Source organism: Miscanthus floridulus, chromosome 2 (genome assembly GCF_019320115.1).
Source record: "Miscanthus floridulus cultivar M001 chromosome 2, ASM1932011v1, whole genome shotgun sequence".
Taxonomy (NCBI): domain Eukaryota; kingdom Viridiplantae; phylum Streptophyta; class Magnoliopsida; order Poales; family Poaceae; genus Miscanthus; species Miscanthus floridulus.
In genome coordinates, this window is record NC_089581.1 from 179,857,403 (window position 1) to 179,881,076 (window position 23,674).

Consider the following 23,674-nt stretch of genomic DNA (forward strand, 5'->3'; position numbering starts at 1 on the left):
CCAATGTTACTTATGTCATTGCAACTTTCTTGATGATTGACTTTGCTAGTCTTGAAGCCGACGCCACTCTTGTCACCAAAGTTTCTTTGAGTCTTCAACATATGCTCAAAGGTGACTTGAGAGTTGTAGCACCTTTCTAACTTATTGCTCAATTTCTTCACTTGTTCATTTAGCTCATTGTTCTCCTTCAAAAGATTAGTCTCATAAGACATAGAAGTAGAACAAGCATCTATATGTGAAGAGCATGGCATATCTAATAAATGGAAAAAGTCTACTTGACCCCCCCACCTATCATACTTGGTCTACTTCACCCCCTTAACTATGAAACCGTCTGTTTTACCCCCTGAACTTTCCAAAACCGTCTATTTTACCCCCTGGGCGGTTTTTCAGCGGCGGTTTTGCTACAGTAACGGTGGGTTTGCTACAATGCCGGTAGTTTTGAATTTTTTTTATATTTATTTTCGGTGAATTTTTGAAAAATCATAGTAAATCATAGAAAAATCATAAAATGAAAAATCTAATTTTATTGGACTCCACATGAGTAGATCTACACAGTGAATATATAATACGGTATGCTTTAGTACAAATTTTTTTTTGTAGCTTTAGATTAATTGGAAAATCTAATTTTGTCTGTAATTAATTGGAATAATTCATAGCTGCAGCTTCTATGGTCCAATTGTGGTGAAATTTTTATGGTACGCTAATTATTGTATGCTTGAACTATAGTAAAAATTTCGTACTCATTGGACTATGTATAACTTAGTTATAGATAAATTCTAATTAATTACAGACAAAATTGGATTTTCCAATTAATCTAAAGCTAAAAAAAATTTGTACTAAAGCATACCGTATTATATATTCACTGTGTAGATCTACTCATGTGGAGTCCAATAAAATTAGATTTTTCATTTTATGATTTTTCTATGATTTACTATGATTTTTCAAAAATTCATCGAAAATAAATAAAAAAAAAGAAATTCAAAACCGGCGGCACTGTAGCAATGAGCCGCTACTGTAGCAAACCCACCGTTACTGTAGCAAAACCGTCGCTGAAAAACCGCCCAGGGGGTAAAATAGACGGTTTTGGAAAGTTCAGGGGGTAAAACAGACGGTTTCATAGTTGAGGGGGTGAAGTAGACCCAGTATGATAGGTGGGGGGGTCAAGTAGACTTTTTCCTCTAATAAATCATCACAAGAGGTGGATACATGCTTCTTACCTACATCACAAGGGTTAGCAACAATATGTGATTGATCAATTGACCTATGTGATGAGCTTTCATTATTTTTAAGTTTCTTTGTAAATAATTTAATGAGAGAGGCATGTTCTAATAATTCATCATGAGATGCAAGAAGTGTCTCATGATTCAATCTTAGCTCATCATGTAAAGATTTAAAAGCATCAAGTAATTTCTTATGTTCTTCACAAGAGTTCTTTAGAAATGAGTTTTTATTTTTCGATTTTAATGTTTTAGCTTTCTCATTTTCTAAAGATATGGTCATGCTAGCAAGTCTACTAACAAGCTCATCATATGAATTAACATGATCAACCACATTATCATTTGATACCTTGGTGTCACCTTGTGACATGAGACAATATGGTGTAGTTTGAGAGCTAGTAGTAGCATCATCATCATAGCTTGAGCATGAACCAACATCACCATCAAGTGTGCATGTGATAGCATCATCATTTGCAACACTTGTGGCATTGCCATCACCCTTGTCAAGTGATCTTGTGGTGTGATCATCATCATCATCACTTGACCATGAGGTAGAGCAATCTTCCAGAATTACCGAATTGTGGGTATGCTCAACACACTCATGCACCTCCTTCTTGGGCTCATCCTCCTTCTTGAATTTGCCATCATCCCACATGGAGAAATCACCGTAGGTGTGCTTGATTGACTCCCATATCTCATGAGCGGTTCCCACATAGTTTATCCTTTTCATTAAATCAAAGCTCAAAGCATTCGTTAGATAACAACAAGCATGTGCATCAAGTTCATAGAGAACTCTTTGAGCTTTGGTGAGATTTCTATGGTCCAAGACATGGGTGAGACCACAAGTGACAATCCACCAAAACTTAGGTCCCTTTGCATGAAAATGATCAAGCATGTGATTTTTCCAAAGTGCAAAGTTTGGGCCATAAAAAATGTGTCTCACAAACATCTAGCCCACTAGATGTCATCCTCTCGGGTCAGTGAAGACCACAAATGAGAGACCTTGCTCTGATATCACTTGTGAGGTCGAGATGACGGACTAGAGGGGGGTGAATAGTCCTTTCTAAAATTAATCACGTCGCCTAACCGAAACTAGTGCGGAATTAAAACTATCGGTCTAGCCAAGACTACACCCCTCTATTTATGTTCTCTAGCACCTTCCAAAGATACTAATTAAGCAACAAAGGTGCCAGGCTAGCTAGAGCTCACCTAACCAATTCTAGAAGCAAGGTCACACAAACCTATGCCACTAGTACTTTAACCAACAAGGGAGCTCCTACACATGCTAGTAAGCAAAAGCACAAAGCCAACTAAGCTCACTAGCAATGCTCAATAACAAGGCAACCAAAGTCAAATTAGAGAGCGCAAATACTTAGCTACACAAACTAAGCAATGTGACTAACAAGGTTACACAAACCAAATTAGCCACGCAAGGGAGCTATTTCTATGCTACACAAGCAAGAAGGTAACTAGTGAGCTACACAAGCTAACTAATTACAAGAGCAACTACACAAGCACAATGTATATAAAAGTAATCACAAGCTTGTGTAGAGGGATTCCAAAACAACAGGAAGAACAAGGTTGACACGGTGATTTTTCTCCCAAGGTTCACGTGCTTGCCAACACGCTAGTCCCCATTGTGTCGACCGCTCACTTGGTGGTTCGGTGGCTAATTGGCATCACCCGCCAAGCCCGCACGTCGGGCACCGCAAGAACCTACCCCAAAGGTGAGGGTAGCTCAATGACACACTCAACTAGAGTTGCTCTTCGCGGCTCCCGCGGGGCGAGCACAATGCCCCTCACAAAGCTCTTCTCCGGAGCACCACACAAGCTTCTTGCGGGCTTCGACGGAGACCACCACCAAGCCATCTAGGAGGTGGCAACCTCTAAGAGTAACAAGCACCACCAGCTTGCAACTCGATCACCTAGTGCCACTCGATGCAACCTCATGATGCAATCGCACTAGAATCGCTCTCTCACACAATTGGATGATCACTATCAAGCATATATAAGATGGAGGGCTCCCAAGCACTCTCAAGCATGGACACAAAGTCCTCCAAGGTGCTCAGCCCTAGCCATGGCCGAGACCCCTTCTATTTATAGCCCCACGGGCTAAACTAGCCGCTATCCCTTCACTGGGCATTTTTTGGGTTGACCGGACGCGCCGGTCATATCGACCGGACGTTGGACCTCAGCATCCAGTCAACGGATGCTCGCCACATGTCGCCTCCGTTCAACCTCAGTTGCTTGATCTCAACGGTCAAGTGATGACCGAATGCAGCTACTCAAAGTGATCAGACGCAGAACCCCAGCGTTTGGTCGTTTCCTGTAAGGTTCCATTCACGACCGAACGCGTCCGGTCGGTCACGATCGGACGCAGCATCAGCGTCGGTCCTTCTCCAACTTTTCTTCGTCGTCTACGTCACCGTACGTCAGCCTAACCGAACGCACCCTGCCAGTGTCCGGTCACTTTCAGCACCAGCGTCCGGTCAAAGACTGATGCCTGCACGCGCTCTGCTGCCACTGACTGGACGTAGGACCCCAGCGTCCGTTCACTGTGTGACCAGCATCCGGTGCACTCTATGAGACCCTGTCTTTTCTGTATAGGGCACCGGTGGCACCGTCGGACTGTTCGCACTCTACGGGCGGACACTCCACCGGTGTAGTTTCAAACCCTTCTCACCTCTGTTCCATCGCTTTCATCTCCTTTATAAATGTGCCAACACTACCAAGTGTACACCACTATGTGTATGTGTGTTAGCATTTTCACAATCATTTTTCAAAGGATTAGCCACTAAACTTGCCACGCCACTCAATCCTAGCGACGATGCAAAGTTAGATCACTCGAGTGGCACTAGATGACCGATATGCAAACAAGTTTGCCCCTCTTGATATTACGGCCATCTATCCTAAACCCGGTCACAAACTTCTCTACACACCTATGACCGGTGAAATAAAATGCCCTAGGTTATACCTTTGCCTTGCGCATTCCATTCCATCTCCTCCAATGTCGATGCAACACATGCACCAACACGATCAACAATGATATGATCCACTTCATATCATTACATGATCATATTGGTTCATCGATCTTGACTTCACTTGCTTTTTACTGTTGCCTTCGTCCATCGGCGCTAAGTCTTGCTCAAGCTTCACCGCCACGTGGTCCATTGCTCCAAAGCCTCCGACTTGTCCTTCACGCTTGCAACCGGTCCATCAAGCCAAGTCTTGTCTTGATCTTCTTCACCTTGATCACATGACTCAATGTCATGTCTCATGTGCAATAAGCTCCTTCATCATCACATGTGTGAGCTTTGCAACATCTCCAAACCATTTTCACCTTCACGGCATATATTGCTCACACACATGTACTTCTGGAGTAATCACCTGTGTATCTCACATAAACACAATTAGTCCACCTAGGGTTGCCACTCAATTACCAAAACCCCACAAGGACCTTTCAAATGTCCACCCGTAGAGTGTGGACAGTCCGACGGTTTCACTGGCACCCTATACAGAAAAGACGGAGGTCACTGTAAGTGATCGGACGCTGGTCTCGGAAGGACCGGCACGTCTGATCAGTAGAAGCAGCGAAGACGCTGGCGTTGGTCTCTGATCGGAAGCTAGGTCACTTAGTGACCGGACGCTGGAGGGCTGCATCCGGTCCCACTAACGTGGCAGTGCATAGAGGAGACACCGAGTGACCGGACGCTGGGTGAGTCTGGTCGAGCATGACCGGACACGTCCGGTCGTGAAAAATCATTTCTAGATGCTTACTGGAAACGATCGGACGATGAGGTCCAGCGTCCGGTCACTTCACAGCAGTGCGTCCGGTCATCACTTGACCATTGGGATTGGGCACTTAGCATTTGAAGAGAGGGGACACATGGCACGCATTGCGTGACCGGACGCTGAGGTCCAGCGTCCGGTCAATATGACCGGAGCATCCGATCACCCCGTGTTGTGCCCAGTGAAGGGGTACAACGACTCTATTTCGTGGGGGCTTCTATTTAAGCCCCATAGCCGGCTCAAGCTCACTCTCTTGGCCATTTGCATTGACGTAGCAACCTTGTGAGCTTAGCCAAAGCCCTCCCACTCATCTCCATCATTGATTCATCATCTTTGTGAGATTGGGAGAGAATCCAAGTGCATTGCTTGAGTGTTTGCATCTAGAGACACTTGGTGTTCGTGTTTCGCTGCGGGATTCACTTGTTACTCTTGGTGGTTGCCACCACCTAGATGGCTTGGAGCAGCGATGATCGTTGAGCGGAGGTTGGTGATTGTTTCCGGCTCCGATCATAGTGATTGTGAGGGGTTCTTGACCTTTCCCCAGTGGAGAGCCAAAAGGTACTCTAGTGGATTGCTCGTGGCTTGTGTGATCCTTATCTTATGTTGGTTGTGTGGCACCCTATTGAGGGTTTGGCGTGTGATGCCAATTAGCTCGTGAACCTCGAAGTGAGTGAATCACCATAATGAGGAGTAGCTTGCCGGTAAGCAAGTGAACCTCGGTAAAAAATTATTGTGTTCATCATTTGATTCCGAGGTGATTGGTCTTCATTGGTATTCATTCTTATGATTGATTGGCTCCTTCGTCGATATGGCGGTATAAACAAATTGTTCACTCTCTTTACATTACCGCAAACTAGTTGTCAAGCTCTTTAGTGTAGCTAGTTGTGAGAGCTTGTTAGTTTGGTTAGTGTGTCTCTTTAGTTAGCTTTTGAGAGCACACTAACTTAGTGTAGTGTCATAACTATTGTGTGGATAGAAACTATATAAACTAGAATTGTGGTAGGTGGCTTGCATTTTTAGTAGGCTAGCGCAACACTTGCTTCGCCTCATAATTGTCTAACCAGTTTGTTAAGTGTTGTTGTAGAAATTTTTAATAGGCTATTCACCCCCCTCTAGCCATTAGGACATTTCACTCACCTGCTGGCGTAGGAGCTTCAGACCAGCCCCATCACCTGGCCATTCGTGATCTGGGGCCTCGACATGGTCGGACCCCCCAAAAAGGCCCCGAATGGCTTCACTCACCTACTCGTGGCGGTGGACAAGTTCACCAAGTGGATAGAGGCGAAGCCCATCACCAATATCTGCTCGGAAGAGGCGATCAAGTTTTTCCTCAACATCATCTATTTGTTTGGTGTCCCTAACTGTATCATCACCGACCACAGAACAAACTTCACCAGGAAGAAGTTCCTAGACTTCTATGATGGATACGACATCAGGATCGATTGGGCTCCGGTCAGACACCCACATACTAACAGTTAGGTCGAACAGGCCAATGGCATGGTCCTTCAAGGACTCAAGCCCTGCATCTTCGACCGACTCAAAAAGTATGATGGACGATGGGTTGCAGAGGTCCCAGCGATCCCCTAGAGCCTAAGAACGACCCCAAACCGGTCCACGGGGTTCACCCCTTTCTTCCTGGCATACGGAGCCAAAGCAGTGTTGCCATCCGACCTCGATCACGACGCCCCAAGAGTAAAGGCCTTCGACCGAGACCGAGTCGTGGAGGCTCAGCAGGACGCGGTTGACCTGCTTGAGGAGGTTCGTGAGACGACCGTCATCCGCTCCGCTCATTACCAACAAACTCTCTGCAGGTACCATGAAAGAAAAATCAGGGGGAGGATCCTCGAGGTCGGTGATCTCGTACTCTGGAGGATCCAGTCAACCAAGGACAAACATAAGCTCTTTCCGCCATGGGAAGGACCGTACACGGTGGCCGAGGTGATCCGACCGGGCGCCTATCGGCTAACGGACGACAACGACAACGTTCTCACCAACACATGGAACATCGAACAGTTACGACGTTTTTTTCCTAAAGCTCGGTCTTACCGTTTATTTCCATTCAATGCTTGCTCCTATAGCGCTCCAGCCCGAGCACTCTCGGCCTGGGTCGCTCGGGGGCTCCACGGGGGTGCAATACCACCCCTTTTTTACTATCATTTTTTTACTATCATGTAGTAACACTTTTCGCCCAAACAAAAGGGCGTCGCCCAAACAAAATGGCATCCCGTTCCTTTGATTACCCTACGTAACTTGCGCTTTAGCCTCCCGACCGATCACACCCCGCCACGACCTACGACTAGAGCAACTGAGCCTCACGGGCCATGCCCGGGTTCTTAAGGTTGCAACCTACGGGTCAATGGGTAGGTGCGAAAAAGAAATGACAAAAAACAAAGCTACGCAAGGATAAAAACAAGGGCGGATGGGACAAGCTTCCCCTCACGAGTGATTTCATAAAAAAACGAACTTAAAATATTCACAAATGTAAAACTGTTCACATGGGGGCTCCCCCACGAATTCATCTTTTACATAAATTGACCATTTCTACTCTAACCCTATTGTGCCCCCCCGGCTGTGTCGGTTGACGGTGCGGTTGGCGAGGACGAAGGCAGCTCGGTTGTGGTCGGGACGACAACGCTCGGCTCAGCTACGGTCGGGACGATGTTCGGCTTGGTTGGGGGTGTGACGACGCTCGCCTCCGACCCAGCCTCCGCTGCCTCCACAGGCTGGACGACGTCTTCCCAGCGTACATCTGCAGCCACGGTCGAACGGCGAGCCTCCATCACCCACTGCACGGTGACCTGCTCAGCGACCACTTGTGCATGCGGCACCAAACTTCCCCCAGCACATGGATCTCGTCTGCGCTCCACCCGTCGACATATCTTCTGCAGATGGCCACGAAGTCCAGATCTGGGTAGTGGGTCGCCACCGAGGTCAGCACCCCCAACGTCCCGTAGAACATGCCGTCGGAGATGAGCGTCCGAACTTCATTCGGGACCTCCGCCAGCTGAACGGCGAGCGTACTCGTGCTCGGTCCCGACCCGAACACCTCGGAGACCACCACCTGCGCAATGTTGCGAAGCTAGTCAAGCTCTCTCTCGAGAGCGCGTCGCTCCTCAAGGGACTGGGCTAGCGCCTCCATGCTCTGACTGACCGCCACTTTGACCGTCTCCAGCTCTTCCTCCCAAGAGCCGATCTTTCCACCCAGTTCTGGAAACAGATGACAAATCCAGGAGCAAGGAAAAGAAAAATTCAAGGCATCAACCGAGGGCAGAACAGGTACGTACCAAGGCGAGCACTTTGGAGAATGGAAAGCCCTTCCTCTTGACTGGTCACCCTCTCGAGCAGCTAAGTGTTCGACTCCTCTGCCCCGAGCATCTGCCCCGGAGCGCGACGACCTCCCGCTCGGCGTCCGACCGGGTCTTCCGCTCCGCTTCTAGAGCCTCCAGGGACTTCCTGAGCACCGCCATGGTCTCCGCCAAGTGGGCCTTCACTGCGTCGAGTTTCTACTCGGCAGCAGTCGCCCGCTCGACCGCCCTCAGCTCCACCGCCCGTGCTCCCGTCGCCTCGGCTGCCCAGTCTTGGGACTCACGGCGGGCGGACTTCAGCTTGTGCCTGAGCTCGTCGACCCGCCGCAACACCACCGCTTCTTGTTCCATCCGACCGTGCTCCTCCCGAAGAAACCGGGACTTGCGGATCGACATCATCTCTAGATCCAGCGAGACAAGAAGCAGGCGTGCTGAGACAACCGCTTAAATGCCAAGGAATCAAAGACAACACTAGGAACGCAAAAAACTTACCTCTGCAACACGTGGCAGGTTGACAGTCACGGCCTGATGGACGAGCTCAACCCTCTCCAAGGCCTCCTTAAGCTTCGTCTTGGTAAGGGCGAGATCGAACTCCATCGACAGTCCTCTCTCCCCAAGCAGATGCCAAAGCTTCACCTCCTCATCGTGAAGGACGAACCGGGCCTTTCCCGGCTCACCGGGACAAGGCCACACCAGCTCGCAGGTCGCCTCCGACCCGCCGGAAGATCCAGCCATCACAGTATCAAGCAGCGACCGATCCATGCTGCTATCCAGGACTCCAACTAAATACCATCCAGGCAAGGTACAGGCAGCAAACATCCCAGGCAAAATTCATCCAGGGTTGCATCCAAACACACCCTTATTCCCCATTTCTGTAACTCTGTTGTTCTTCGATCTTATCCCACATTCTCTGTTGTTCTAGCCTCGAATCTATCCATTTCTACTCTTTGCTTTACAAGTTCGTGACAATGGCCCTGGAGGCTCTGGAGTAATGCCGCCGGCTTCAGAGATTTTGGGCCAAAAATGACACGGGCCTTTTCTGACGAAGCACAAAATAGAATATCGGGGAGGGCATTCGTGGTAGCGAAGCGAGCATCTGCATCGTGTGGCCGCCGTCTGTTGGGACACCACAACCCAACCCGTTCGGATAGATAGCCGGTCGCCCGCCTCCCTCCCTTCTCCCCACCACATCTCCACTGACAAGCCGCCGCCGCTCTTCCACCCCCCCACCCCCCTCTCCCCGGCCTCGCACCCATGGCCACGGCTATGATGGCTGCAGCCACCACCTCCTGCTCCCCTCGCCGCGCCGCGCTGCTCCTGAAGCCGGTGGCGTCCTCCTCCAGCAGCAGCTCGGCGCGGCCGCGGCGGCTCTTGGCGCAGCAGCTCCCGCGGCTGCTGGCGACGGCGGCGGCGGCAGTGGCAGTGGCGGCCGCGCCGCTCCCGGCGCTGGCGGAGCAGATGGAGAAGGCCCAGCTGTTCGACTTCAACCTGACGCTCCCGGCGATCGCAACCGAGTTCCTGCTGCTCATGGTGGCGCTGGACAAGCTCTACTTCACGCCGCTGGGTAAGTTCATGGACGAGCGGGACGCCAAGATCCGCGGCGAGCTGGGCAACGTCAAGGACGCCTCCGAGGAGGTGAAGCAGCTGGAGGAGCAGGCGGCCGCCATCATGAAGGCGGCGCGCGCCGAGATCGCGGCGGCGCTCAACAAGATGAAGAAGGAGACCACCGCGGAGCTGGAGGCCAAGCTGGAGGAGGGCCGCAGCCGCGTGGAGGCCGAGCTCGTCGAGGCGCTCGCCAACCTCGAGGCGCAGAAGGAGGAGGCCGTCAAAGCGCTCGACGCGCAGATCGCCTCGCTCAGCGATGAGATCGTCAAGAAGGTGCTCCCATCGGCGTAGCGAGCCGGCCGGGCCGGCGGGCGTTCCTTTCTTACCTTTCTGATCAGTGTGTATACGCTTGTCGGGCTGCCGTCCATGGGCGGCCGCGGCCCTGCCTTCTTTATCTTATGACTGTAATTGCATGAACATTATAAATGAATGATAATTTTGAAGAAATCTCAGACTCTCTACTCAACTACTCATGAAAGATTACTGGATGGTGCTGTGTTCACCGCCTGTGTTGGATTGTTGCAGACTCGCAACGAGGTTACTTGATACGCTTGTGCAACTAGTGATTTCAACCATTAACCATAGGATACATTTCATCCTAGTGATTTCAACCATTAAATCTTAAGTTATATCCAATCCAAATGATTGTACATTTGGCAGTAATCTGTAACTCGGCTTACTCACTATTATTCGTTCTAGGCCTTGAGCCAAGTTCAAAGTTCGATCATGTTCCAGGCACAGATCTTCAACTGCAACCATCATGCCTCAATGGGTTCTTACTCATCATCATCATCATCTTCCTCTGAGCGTGAGATCTCATCGCTGCTACTATCGTAGCCTCTTAACACCTGTTTCAGAAGAGGAAACCAACTATGAGTTCATTTAATTTATTACGACCATGGGCAAAAAATGCGACCATTGTTAATATAAGAACCGCCACTCATGTTTACACTTGTCGTCGACGTAATAATAAATAAACTGTGACTCTGAAGCAGGGGAAAATTAAAGGGTGCATGGGTGCTGAACGCTGTTGGGCAGTTTTTAGGCCGCTAATGGAAAGGCACAAGAGAAACAGAGCACAACAAGATTTTGCAGCCAAAAGTCTCTCTGAAATTGCATATACATGCATCGATCAAAAGCTCATGTCTTTGAGGGATATATTGCATAATGCATCAAAAGCTCAAAACATTCATAATTATTACCTCTTTGCTCTGGGTAATGGCGCTGCCTGCAAGCAGTGTCTTCCTAAGCTTATCGATGTATGAATAGTTCTGTCGCAGACAGCATGTGTACATAATCATCAGATGCTTAGTAACCTGCTTGGGAGAAGAGAGAAGGTTAAGTGTCTCGGCAGCTTTAAACGGAAACAAATTAACTGGATGACGCTGTCACATGCATGCAAATGAAATTAAAGTCGACTCCACACAACAATGAACAATAATCAACATCATCTTTTGACAATTGAGGGGAAGAATGCAATATAACCCATCCAATTTATTAGTAGTCATCTACTTATATTTTGAGATGTATATTCTTCGTTATTAATATATATTTTGAGATACATACAGCTTCTGTTGAAAACATTGCTTCAAACAGAAGATCAATTGTAACCGGGGGGAGAGGCCCCATCAAATTTTTATTTGTCAGGAAAGCAAATTAAGTTGCAATAATAAGCAAAGTCGTGCAGGGGTAGGCAAGCACTATCCTCATAACTGTGTGATGGTAACAATTATTCTTTGTTTCTGCTTGGATGTAGATCAGAATTATTATCTGAATTCTGAAGGCAATGCCCTGTGTGTTTTTAAACACGCCTGCTACTATTTTTTTGGTCCTGTTTCGCGATATGTATGTATGTCTTGCTACATCTAGTACTGTACTGTCTCATTGTTAAATCATCATGTGGTTCTGGTGTCATCGGGGGTGATATTAATGATGCCTCAAGCATCTTGGCAACATTTGTTCAAATTATCTCTGAGCATATATCTTTGACTTAATAATAAAATAACCAGGTTTTAGTTATTTCGTGCATCTGAACGAATGTCACTTCATCCAAATTAAGTTTGAAAGGCCACACTGCTGCAGCTATTCTGACAACAAATTAAATTCCCCAAGTTCATTTTACGAATAACGTGCTAAATTTCTCTAGTTTCCGATCGTGTTAACTACATACAGATCGATTTGATTCATGGATGAGAGATTACATTGTACAGAGAGAATTTAAAGCAGGAGAAGAATACATACCTCCTCGACGCTCCCATCCTCAATGTCGACGTTGAAGGACTCGTCCATGGCGTCGTACAGCAATCCCTCCAGCTCGTCCTGGTCGAGTGGGCCAGTGCCTTTAGTAATTCAATCCACCGTTAGCGCACAAACGAAACAAACCAAATCAATCGTAATTCATCAAAACAGATGGAATGATTTCGATTCCAGATTAATTGAGTTTGAAAGACAACAATAATGCAATGCGGCGGCGCGGGTGAACCAGGAGAGGACGGAGGAGGCGAGCCGGTCGGCCTTGGCCTACGAGTCGAGGCCGCCCCACCGGTTCTGCACCGCCAGCTGCAGCGCCGTCCACCTCCCGAACAGCAGGCCGATGCACTCCGCCATTGCCGTCGCCCCCTCCTTGGACAGCACCACCCTGCCGCCGGCGCCGGCGGCCGTGCCGGAGGACGAGGAAGAGGCCATGGCCCTCTGGGTTTGGCTTTGGCCTCGCGATGGATCGATGGGATCAGTCGATCGGTGGATGCTATGGGCTAGGGTTTTCACCGGAAGACGACTCACAGGTTTGCCTTCAAACTAAAACATTACTAGGGTCGATTTGAATTTCGGAGAGAGCTTAGAAATCAGGTTTGTCGAAAGTTCATGTATTCGTACAACCTATTCGTTTCGGCTTAAACAATCCTAGATTATTACTGCTGACTAAATTATCGTAGAGAAGAGAAAAATACTATTCTAACTTACAATCCATTATCCTTTACAACCAAGCGATCCTCCCGTCTGAAATACAAAAGGCAATATAGAAATACAGAAATAGGGCTGAGCAGGCCAATAGACGCGCCGACAAGCCCAAACAGGCAAGCAGGCAGGCTCTTCTGGGCCAGAGCCGAGATCTAGCCGAACCTTCACCGGCAACCCAAAAGCAAAGCCCGAAACTAGGAGCAAGAGGCGGGTAGGGTTCTAGCTGCCGGCGACAGCCATGGCCGCCTCCTCCGCCGCCCCGGTCCTGCTTCGCCGCCTCTTCTGCAGCTCCACCCCAGCCTTCTCCTCCGTACTGCGCGCTACCTTTTGCTCCTCTGCCGGCTTCGGCCCGTCTCCTCTGTCCTCCATATTCGGTGACGGCACCGAGGTCGCCAACGTTCCACCGCTCACCACACCCAAGCTCTTCGTCAGCGGTAACGTCTCTCCGCCTTGCCCCGCCCCTCCCAACTCATTGCACAATAATTATTATAAAGAGGGCCTCAGGGAACACAATTTCACAGTGAACTTTTATTAAAAAAAAACAGTCCTGCTTATGTTTGTGTGAATTTGCCCAAATTAGAGCTGCGGGCACTTGGATACCTTTATGCTATGTTTGTGACCAATCCAATATCGATGAACCACTGCATTTAAACCTGTTACGGACTTCCAGTTTAGGGGTCCAGTGACTAAAATTTAGGAGGTGTCATATGAGGGTGTTGCATGGGGTGTTTGGATACTAATAAAAAAATAAATTACAGAATCCGTTAGTACTCCACGAGACGAATTTATTAAGCCTAATTAATCCACCATTAGCACATGTTTACTATAGTACCACGTTATCAAATCATGAACTCATTAGGCTTAAAAGATTCGTCTCGCAAATTAGTCGCAAACTATGCAATTAGTTTCGTAATTAGTCTATATTTAATACTCTATGCATGTGTCCAAACATCTGATGAGACCGTAGCTAAAGTTTAGGAGGAGCAACCAAACACCCCCTTACATGCCATCCTGCAGCTCTTGTGCCGTCAAATCCTATCGCACCTGTGCGGATTTCCTTTTTATCATTGTATAAAAATGACCTTGTCCCATTTCATTTAGATTGTACTCCCTCTGCTCCCAATTGTTCTCGTTTTGATTTTCTAGATACATTGTTTTTTTTTGTTATGTATCTAGACATAGCATATATCAAAAGCTATATTAGAAAACCCATAATGACTAACAATTTGGAACGTAGACAGTAGTTTGCAGCTATGCTCGGTAACAATACTCTCTCAGCAAGCAGCAGGTCCGAGTTCATTTCACATATAGGTTTCCCTATAAAAATAAATCGCTTTGAGGCTCCTGATTTTCATTCACTTGGGTGCAGGCCTTTCAAGGCTAACAACAGATGAGAAGCTCCAGGGTGCATTTGCTCCTTTCGGGAGGCTCCTTGAAGGTACAAAGCAAGCTTTCTTGGAGTAGTAATTTTTAGGCATCTGTTCATCCTGTTCCTCACTCCTAATTGTAGTGTGCTTTTTATATTACTTTGTGCAGCAAAAGTGGTGACAGATAGAGTTTCTGGGAGGTCAAAGGGTTTCGGTTTCGTGAGGTATGCCACCATAGAAGAGGCCGAGAAAGCGCGGCAGGAGATGAACGCCAAGTTTCTGGATGGATGGGTCATCTTCGTTGACCCTGCCAAACCAAGGCAGCCAAAGCCCGCTCCTGAGCAGGACACCCGTTCCTCGCATGCTGGTTTCACGACGAACAAGACTGTAGGATGGTGCGGCTAGGCGCATTGATCTTTCACGGCACAAAACTTGGATGATGGACACCCGAGAGTAGCTCTGGTTTGATTATACTATCAGAGACACCCAAAGTGTAGGCTTGGTAATTGGTATGGCATGGCCGGGCAATGCAGATAGCTGGGGTGGGGACAGTTCTATGTTTGGCCTCGTTGTTTTGTGTTCATTCAAAGATGTCCTCGTCGTTGCTCTAGGCCTCTAGCACATGATGATGATTGGTGCAAAGTTGATTATGCTATTTGTACCCTCTCTTTACATGGTTGCGTCGTCCTGTTACCTTTTTTTTTGCAATTTATTAGGCAACTAACCCACAGATTTGGCTGATATTCCAGACTAGAACAAAATCGTTGGAACATTCAGTTCAGTTTAGATAAACTTGGAGTGTGATGAGTAATGACACAACGTCGAGATGATCCACTCTTCTAAAGAGCTACTCCGTAGGCTGATATACGCATTGATGCATATTTTTGAGGTCAACTTCGGGGGCTGCATTTCCATTCCACAATCCACGGATGCCCGGGAGGACCCGGTTGGTGGAAGGCATGCTCTTGCACGGTTACAATGATGATCATAGGTTTGGGGGGGTGCGTTTAGATTACATAGGCAGTGTTTGTCTCCAGCTACTTGCTAGCGCTTCATCCTTCCTTGGTATGCGGCAACTCCAGGCCTTGATAGATTCTTTGCACGCCGAGGTGTGTGTGTGTGTGTGTGTGTGTGTGTGTGTGTGTGTGTGGGTGTGGGGGGGGGGGGGGGGGGGGGGGGGGGGGGGGGGGGGCGCAAACCGCGGAAGACGACGTTAAATGAGAAGCTATTACACAACTAATGTATATTAAGTAGGGTTTAAAACAAATTTTTATTCAACAAAAATGCTATAGAACATATATGTGGCGCTTAAATAAAGTTTGAAATATGAACTTTGTAGATGACAATAAATACTTGCTGTAGAAAAATAACATTGCTATCTAACATTTCTAATAGCCTAAAAATGGAACTTGGGATCAAAGTTCAGCTCAAAGATTATTTTAAGTTTATAGACAACAAGACAATGTAATGTTTGACGATTTATTTTGTGAAATCGAGTTAGGAGGTGGTGTCGTGTTTTAGCTCGGGTTGGTAGCCTCACATGCCATCTTGAGCATGGTGAGGATGGTTTGGTTCCTAAAGCAACCGTTTAGTTGTTATGGGCGCTTTAAAATGCGTGCACGACACGTTCTCGGGCTGGCTCGCCGGGTGGACGCGGTCACCAAGCTCGGGCGCTCGGCGTCACCGCGCTAGTCACGCGTGCGTGCGCATGGCTGGCCATGGCTGCCTTTGACCTGGCTGTGGCCCGGCCGCCACTGGCCCCACCGCGCGGAACTGCTGCTGCCGCCTGCCTCGCCCCGCGCCGCGACGAAGCCACTGCCGGCGCCATCACCTCGTCATCGCGTCCACGTACTGCTACCCTGCCTCGCGTTGTCGCTACCGATGCCACCGCGACGCCGTGCTGCGCTGTTGCCGCTCGCTCTGCCACCGCGGGCACATGGGTTGTCCCAGCGGCGCTCGCGCCGTCGCCTCGCCTTAATGGCACTGCGGCCGCGCAGGCCGTGCCCCCACTTGCCTCCCCGCGCGCGCACGTGGTCTGGTCGCGTGTCGTGTAGCGAGTGCGTAGGCACGGTCGCGAGTCCGGCCGACCGCTAGCTACCAAGGTGAGGACGACCAAAGCTCGGACCCGTCCCTCTTTCCCTCTGTAGCCGCCGTCGGAGCCGCGCTAGCACGTTAGACAGTGAGAGGTCATCTCCAATCAATTCCACCCGTCTACGACCCAGCCAGTGAGTTCTCTAGCTGCCCAACCCCACCCAGCCATGAAGCACGTACTGCCAAGCTCTAATTTGGAGCTTTCCCCGCCACCGGGTCGATAAGGCCGTGATCGACAGGTGCCGATGGCAGCCCTCCTACCACCACCCCGAACCAATTCACCTGCACTACTAGCTTCGTCTTGCCTCCCTCTCCACCTTGCGCACGCTAGAGGAACCGCTACCGCCTCCCCGTCGCCGCTGACACGACCGTGCCATCGCGGTGCGTCGCTGCACGGCTTGGCCGCATGTGGCCACCCCTCCTCCGCCATCCTCCACCCAACCGTCACCTTGTCCTGGTCCACAGTAGTCTCCTGATGCTCACTTGCTAGCCAATTAGGTTCGTAGCAGCCCCAGCTCACCGAAGCGGGTGCTCCACCGTCGTGGACGGCCGCGCGTCGCTGCAGCTCGCTCCAGCGCGTGCCGCTGCCCCGCGTTGTTGCTTGGTGTAGGCGGTTGGACCGTAGTTGAAGGTCAGCCCGACCGACGAGCTAGCGCGAGCCTCTAGTGGCCGACACGGTCGCATCGTTTCACCGCCCGCCGCGCCACCGTGCGCTGAGTCGCTTGGGGTACGTGTGGGTGAATTAGGGAAAGGTTGGGGGTTAAGTGAGAAGACATGTGAGGAGAAAATAGTGTTAGTACTTAGTTGTGATTTGAAAGAAGTTCTTGGCCTCTTTTGCATAAAGCGCCAAGCGCGCGGGCGCCTCGCGCGTGGGCCAGCCTCGCGTGGGTCGCGGAAGCGGGCCGCGGAGCGCGCGCTATGTCGCGCGTGTGGGCTTTGCGGGAGATTCACTTTTCATTTTCCTAAGGAATTAGAAATAGTTTTATAATTTAATTTCTGAGCTGATCTTTAATAATCAATATAAAATCATGTAGGTGTCCAGAAATTGTGAAATAAAATTTCTTAGGTTCCTAAATATGTGATCTATCTGTTAGCATATTTAGTTCATATTTATATGTGTTGACACTAGGAGCTATTAAATAGTATGAGAATGCTTAATATTATTAAGTTGATTATTGTAGAAATTTTTGTGGTGAATTAGTGATAGTTTTGATCATGAAATTTTTACAACAGTTTTATTGTATTATTATGTGTTCACTGTAATTTTTGTAGCTTTAGAATTGACTAGCATTAGGGTAGTTAAATGCTCTTTGTTTCAATATACATTAAATCACTAGTAGAAATAAAGATATATCCTTAAATTGCTAAGCTAATGGTTTGTTAGTTGAACCCAACACTTTGCTTGATGAAGATGGTAGTTAGCTTAGTACCTTAGTCATTAGAGCTAGCTTAGTAGCTTAGTATGCGTATTCTTATTTTAAGAGTTGTTGTTGCCTAAATACTAAGTGTTGCATCATCATCGCATGCATGTAGAGAACGAGTTGGTGGAGATAGAGACCATAGACGACCGCGAGTTCGAGGAGATCGTCGAGGAGTACGAGGAGGAGATTCTCGTGCAGGAGGAGGTCCCGGAGTCACTAACGACTGACTTAGCTGACACCGCGCCTGCCCAAGGTAAGCCCCGGTGTATAACCCTTATCTTTGATAATCACTGAATATATATATATATATATATATATATATATATATATATATATATATATATATATATATATGTGTGTGTGTGTGTGTGTGTGTGTGTGTGTGTGTGATGTGCATTTACGTTACAAGAATTTTATGAAAACCACATGCATAAATATATCTGTCCTATGAGTCTTACTAGTGCAGGTTCAAGTAGTTGCTATGCTTAGGTTCTCGGTAGCGTGAGTAACCTGTCGTTACTCACACAATAGGTGATTATTATAATTACTCTCAAGATAAAAATGATCAAAGGAAAATGGAGACCGGGCAGGGATATGGTATGGGTTATGGTGGGTGTGATGAGTTTTGTCCTGCGACCACAGGACTTAGCTTTGTTACACTGTTTCCCTGTCCGTGTCGACTAAGGATCGTTCGTTGCTGTGGATGGTAGTCAGGTCACAGACTTATTATCCTGAGCACATACTTGCTTATGGGAGCGGGAAGGCTTGTTACGCTCTTATCGTGGGTTCTGGCTCTTTTCGGACCGACAGATTAGAGGCAGGGAAAGGTGGAGGTCTAAGCACCATATTGAGACCGGGTCTCAAGTGTGGAGGTTTGGAGTCCAAGTTTAGACGGGGACCTAGACCCTATGACAAGAGTGGCATGGGTTGGTCTTGTTTGTGCCTGGGGTACAAACGGAATGTGTGTTTTGGGGTACCCAGCTGGGATACATTAGTTCACGAATCACCATTTCTATGAGACGGTACGACTTGGCTATGGTCTAGCACCGTAGTAAGAACTGGAAAATGAAAAATGGTAAAATGGTTCTGATTGCTCAACCCTTGCTCAAAAGTAGAACAGGTGCTTACCTAGAATGGTTAGTTAATGAAGTAATCATGACTGCTAATTAAACTTGATCTTAAGGACGTACTTCTAGTAACGCTTTTTGCAAACAAAAGGAAAACAACAAACCCATATTGCCTATCATACCCCTTGGAGTAGGGAAACTATTCCCACTAGTCGGGTAAGCCTTGTGAGTACATTGCGTACTTAGGGTTTATTTTACCCTGATATAGGTGTAGCTTGAGGAGTAGCTCTTATGTGGAGGATTCTTCTGGTGGGCACAGACGGATCCTTGTATCTTTTCCGCTAGATGTTATTTTGAATTCCTATGTTTAATTATCGTACTCTAAACTCTGGTATTATAATAAATAATTTCTAAGAACCCTTGTTGTATGAAATAGACTAAGTATTGTAAGCTCGTACTCATTATTGGGTTCTGGATGTAAAATGTGGATTGTTTTGAGTTCTCTCATGGGGTGTGCTCGATGGAACTGTCTAATGTAGCTAAGTTTTAGGGGTGCTTAGTGTCTAGTGGAAGACAAGCGCCTCCGAAGGCATATTATTTTGGGCAGTTCTGCCACAGGTGGTATTAGAGCCAATAATGAGTCTATGAGTTTAGAAACCCTTTTCGAAAACCTAAAATTTTACCAACAAAAGCTTTGCGAAAAGTAGAATGCGATAAATTATGTAAGTAAGTATAAGCCCTCTTAATATGGTCTATCTAGGATAGTGGCACTGGTTTTATCTAATCAATCTTCTGTAGGTACACTAACTTACACTGCGTAAGAATCATTTATTGTACGGGAAGTGAGTGTGCGCTGTGCCAAAAATTATATGCGAATGTCGCTATAATCTGGCTTGAGCGAACGAATAGGTCGATCCATGCATCATGAAAAGAGAATCTTGTTTAAACTAAACTTCCCCCACACATATAATTTTTGGGTGGTGAATTGATAGGATAATAAATAAAGAGAAATGCTTTAACCTTTAAAGAAAAATTCTCACTTGTAACCATTTATTGAGCCTTGTCATCTCTCTAGCCATTTGTTTCTAAGTATGGAGGCTTGGTTCCCAATGATGGGTTCCTATCTATTTACAGATGAGCTTGAGGTCTGGTCGTGGGAGCACCAGTGCTGGGATGGGCCATGGTCTTGGTGAAGACCAAGGCAAAAATGGTCATGGCGATGATCATGGCAATGCCAACGGGGAGAGCCATGAGGCCCCACTCCTTGGTCCTCCTCCTCTGCCACCACCACCGCCTCCGATGACTCATACAGAGATGATGGCCAAGATATTGGCTACTCGTCGCGAGTTAGCCCGTGCCCTGGAGATGCTGGCATAAGCTATTGGTGGCTTCGCCTGTGGAGGCCCCGGTGGCAACAGCGGGAACGGGGGTGGTGCCCGCGGTCCCGAGAGGCCCTGTTCCTATTAGGACTTCTTGGGGACACACCCGCCCATGTTCACGCCGACTGCTGAGCCTATGAATGCGGAGCATTGGCTTCATATTCTAGAGTAGAAGTTTCGGCCCGCCATCTTCCTTGTCCTTGCAGACGTTCTCCTAGGCAACAAGGCACTGTGCATCGAACACCGTGTCCATGCCTATCCAAAAGAACGCGCACTAGCGTGCATCCAAGGCTTTGACAACCCCAGGTAGGAGTGCCATGGCACCCATGGCATATGTCGGGAGCCCACCCAACACTGCGTTGATTAGCATCACCCTTCCTACTATGCTTAGGAGGAGAGCTTGCTAGCTAGCAAGGTACCTATCCACCTTGGCGATGAGCGGGGCAAAAGCTGATAGCGATAGCTTGACATTGGAGAGGGGGAGACCTAGGTATGTCTGTGGTAACTTCTATAACACCCTTGGTGCTACGCCCTAAACAAACTACTAAATCGTGTCATGAGCATCATGTTTATGTGATAATGTATGTGATGGAATGTGTAGATAGCATTTTTGTAACATTTCCATTACTCATATGTATCAAGTAGGGTTTAAAACTAATTTTTATTGAACAAAAATGCTATAGAATATATATGTGGCGCTAAATAAGTTTAGAATATGAACTTTGTAAATGACAATGAAATACTTGTCGTGAAAAAAACAGTGGTAGCCAACATTTCTAATAGCCTAGAAATACAATTTGGAATCAAGTTCAACTAAAAAAATTAGAATATTTTCAAGTATGTTGATAGCTAGACGATGCAATGTTTGGCGATTTATTTTGTCAAATCGAATTAGGAGGTTGTGTCATGTTTTAGCTCGAGTTGGTAGCCTCATATCCCCTCTGGAGCATGGTGAAGATGGTTTAGGTTCTAGAGCAACCATTTAGTTTTTATAGACGCTTTAAAATTCGTGCAAGACGTGATTTCGGGCTAGTTCACCAGGTGAGCACGGTCACCACGTCTCGGGGGCGCGACGTCACCACGCTTGGTCGCTCTACATGCGCACATGCGCTGCCGCGCATGTACAGCTACAACTGCCTTGGCCTAGCCACCACTGGCTCTACCACGTGGAGCCGTTGTTGCTGCTCGCACGGTCGGGCGACGCTACAGCCTGCCTCACCGTGCTGCCGCACCACCGATCCGCCCTACGCCACGACATAGCTACCGCCGGTGCCGTTGCCTTGCCGTCATGTTCGCGCCTCCCTCTACATCTCTGCGCCACTGCTGGCCCAGTTTGATGCCACCGCTGACGCGCACACGTGGTTGAGCTCATCGTCGCCTTGTCATTTATGGCACTACGGCCGCGCGGGCCATGCCGGTCGTGGACACACGTGCTTGTCTGTTGCATCTACGCACGTGTCGCACCAAGATCACGCTGGCCACGTCCTGCCAAGGCGAGACCAAGACAATCCCACTTGCCGCCTCGTCTCCCTCTTTCCCTCTGTTGCCGTCGTCGAGCCGCGCCATCCAATTGGCCACCGAGTGATCACTTCCATTGAATTCAGCATGTCTGTGGCTTCACCACCAAGTTCTCTTGCTGCCCAACCCCACCCAGCCATGAAGAAGGCACTGCCAAGCTCCAATTTGGCACTTTTCTCGCCACCGTGCCAATAAGGTCACGTCCGACCATGGACGAGGGCAGCCCTCCTACTGTCTCTCCCGAGCCAATTCACCTGCACTAGTTGCTTCGCCTTGCCTCCCTCTCCACCTTATGCACACTAGTGGAACCGCTACCGCCTCCCCATCACCGCTGACGTGATCGCACCACCGTGGTGCGCCACCGCACGGCTCGGCCGCACGTGGCCACACCTCCTCCACCATCCTCTACCCCAACCATCACCTCGGCTATGTCCATGGTAGTATACTGATGCTTCCTCACTAGCTAGTTAGGTTCTTAGGCACTCTGGTTCGCTGGGGCAGCCGCGCTACCATCACGGACGGCCACACGTCACTGCAGCTCGCTCCAACACGTCCTGCCACCTCATGTTGTTGCTTGGTGTAGGCGGTTGGACCATAGTCAAAGGTCAGCCCGACCAACGGGCCAGCGTGAGCCTCTAGTGGCCGACGCGGTCGTGCTGTGTTGCCATCCTCGAAGCTACCGTGCACTGAGCCGCTGAGGGTGCGCGCGGGTGAATTAAGGAAATGACGGGGGGGGGGGGTTAAGTGAGAAGGTCTGAGAGAGGGGGAAACAGTGTTAGCAGTTAGTTGTGATTTGGGAAAAGTGCGAGTCCTCTTTTGCAAAAGCGCCAACACGCGTGGGACTCCCTCGCTGCAGGCCGCCTCGCGAGCGGGTCAGCCTCGCATGGGCCACGCCAATGGGCCGCTGTGCGTGCACTGGGTCACACGGTCCGCGCGTGTGGGCCACACATGAGATTCACCTTTTGTTTTCCTAAGGAATTAGAAATAATTTTCTAATCTATTTTTTGAGCTGATCTTTGGTAATTAATATAAAGTCATGTAGGTGTCCAAAAATTGTAAAACAAGTTTTGTAGGTTCCTAAAATTGTGCTATATCTGTTGGTGTATTTAGTTCATGTTTATATGTATTGACATTAGGAGCTATTAAATCATTTGAGAATGCTTAATAATATTAAGTTAATTATTGTAGGATTTTTTGTGGAATTGATGATAGTTTTGATCCTGAAATTTTTATAGCAGTTTCATTTTATTATTATGCGCTCACTGTAATTTTTGTAGCTTTAGAATAGACTAAGCATAGGGTAGTTAAATGCTCTTTGTTTCAATATACATTAAATCACTAGTAGAAATAAAGATATATCCTTAAATTGCCAACCTAAGGGTTTGTTAGTTGAACCCAACACTTTGCTTGATGAAAATGATAGTTAGCTTAGTATCTTAATCATTAAATCTATCTTAGTAGCTTGGTATGCGTATTCTTATTTTAAGAGTTGCTGTTGTCTAAATGCTAAGTGTTGCATCATCATCGCATGCATATAGAGAACGAGTTGGTAGAGATCGTGACCACCGGTGATCACGAGTTTGAGGAGATTGTCGAGTACGGGGAGGAGATTCTCATGCAGGAGGAGGTCCCAAAGCCACCACTGACTGACTCAGCTGACACCGCACCTACCCAAGGCAAGCCCCGGTGCATAACCCCTATTTTATAATTCACCGTATATATATGTGTTGTGCATTTACGTTACAGGAATTTTATGGAAACCACATGCATAGAGATACCTATCCTAAGAGTCTTACTAGTGCAGGTTCGAGTAGATGCTATGCTTAGGTCATCGGTAGCATGAGTAACCTGCTGTTGCTCACAATAGGTGATTATTATTACTCTCACAATAAAATGATGAAAGGTAAAATAGAGACAGGGTAGGGATATGGTATGGGTATTGGTGGGTGTAACAGGT

The 23,674-nt window shown here is 48.0% G+C and overlaps 2 protein-coding genes and 1 pseudogene across 2 annotated transcripts; 2 read left to right on the forward strand and 1 right to left on the reverse strand.

The window, feature by feature from the left end:
- Positions 1–9,480: 9,480 nt before the first annotated feature.
- On the forward strand, positions 9,481–10,363 carry LOC136540865 (ATP synthase subunit b', chloroplastic-like). Its single transcript, XM_066532898.1, has one exon. The coding sequence runs from the start codon at positions 9,566–9,568 to the stop codon at positions 10,205–10,207; it is 642 nt and encodes a 213-aa protein (XP_066388995.1). The 5' UTR covers positions 9,481–9,565; the 3' UTR covers positions 10,208–10,363.
- A 109-nt stretch (positions 10,364–10,472) lies between these two features.
- Positions 10,473–12,725, reverse strand: LOC136535917 (pre-rRNA-processing protein TSR2-like; annotated as a pseudogene).
- A 332-nt stretch (positions 12,726–13,057) lies between these two features.
- Positions 13,058–14,853, forward strand: LOC136540866 (organelle RRM domain-containing protein 2, mitochondrial). Its single transcript, XM_066532899.1, has 3 exons — positions 13,058–13,308; positions 14,244–14,312; positions 14,411–14,853. The coding sequence occupies exons 1-3, from the start codon at positions 13,113–13,115 to the stop codon at positions 14,644–14,646; spliced, it is 501 nt and encodes a 166-aa protein (XP_066388996.1). The 5' UTR covers positions 13,058–13,112; the 3' UTR covers positions 14,647–14,853.
- Positions 14,854–23,674: the final 8,821 nt, after the last annotated feature.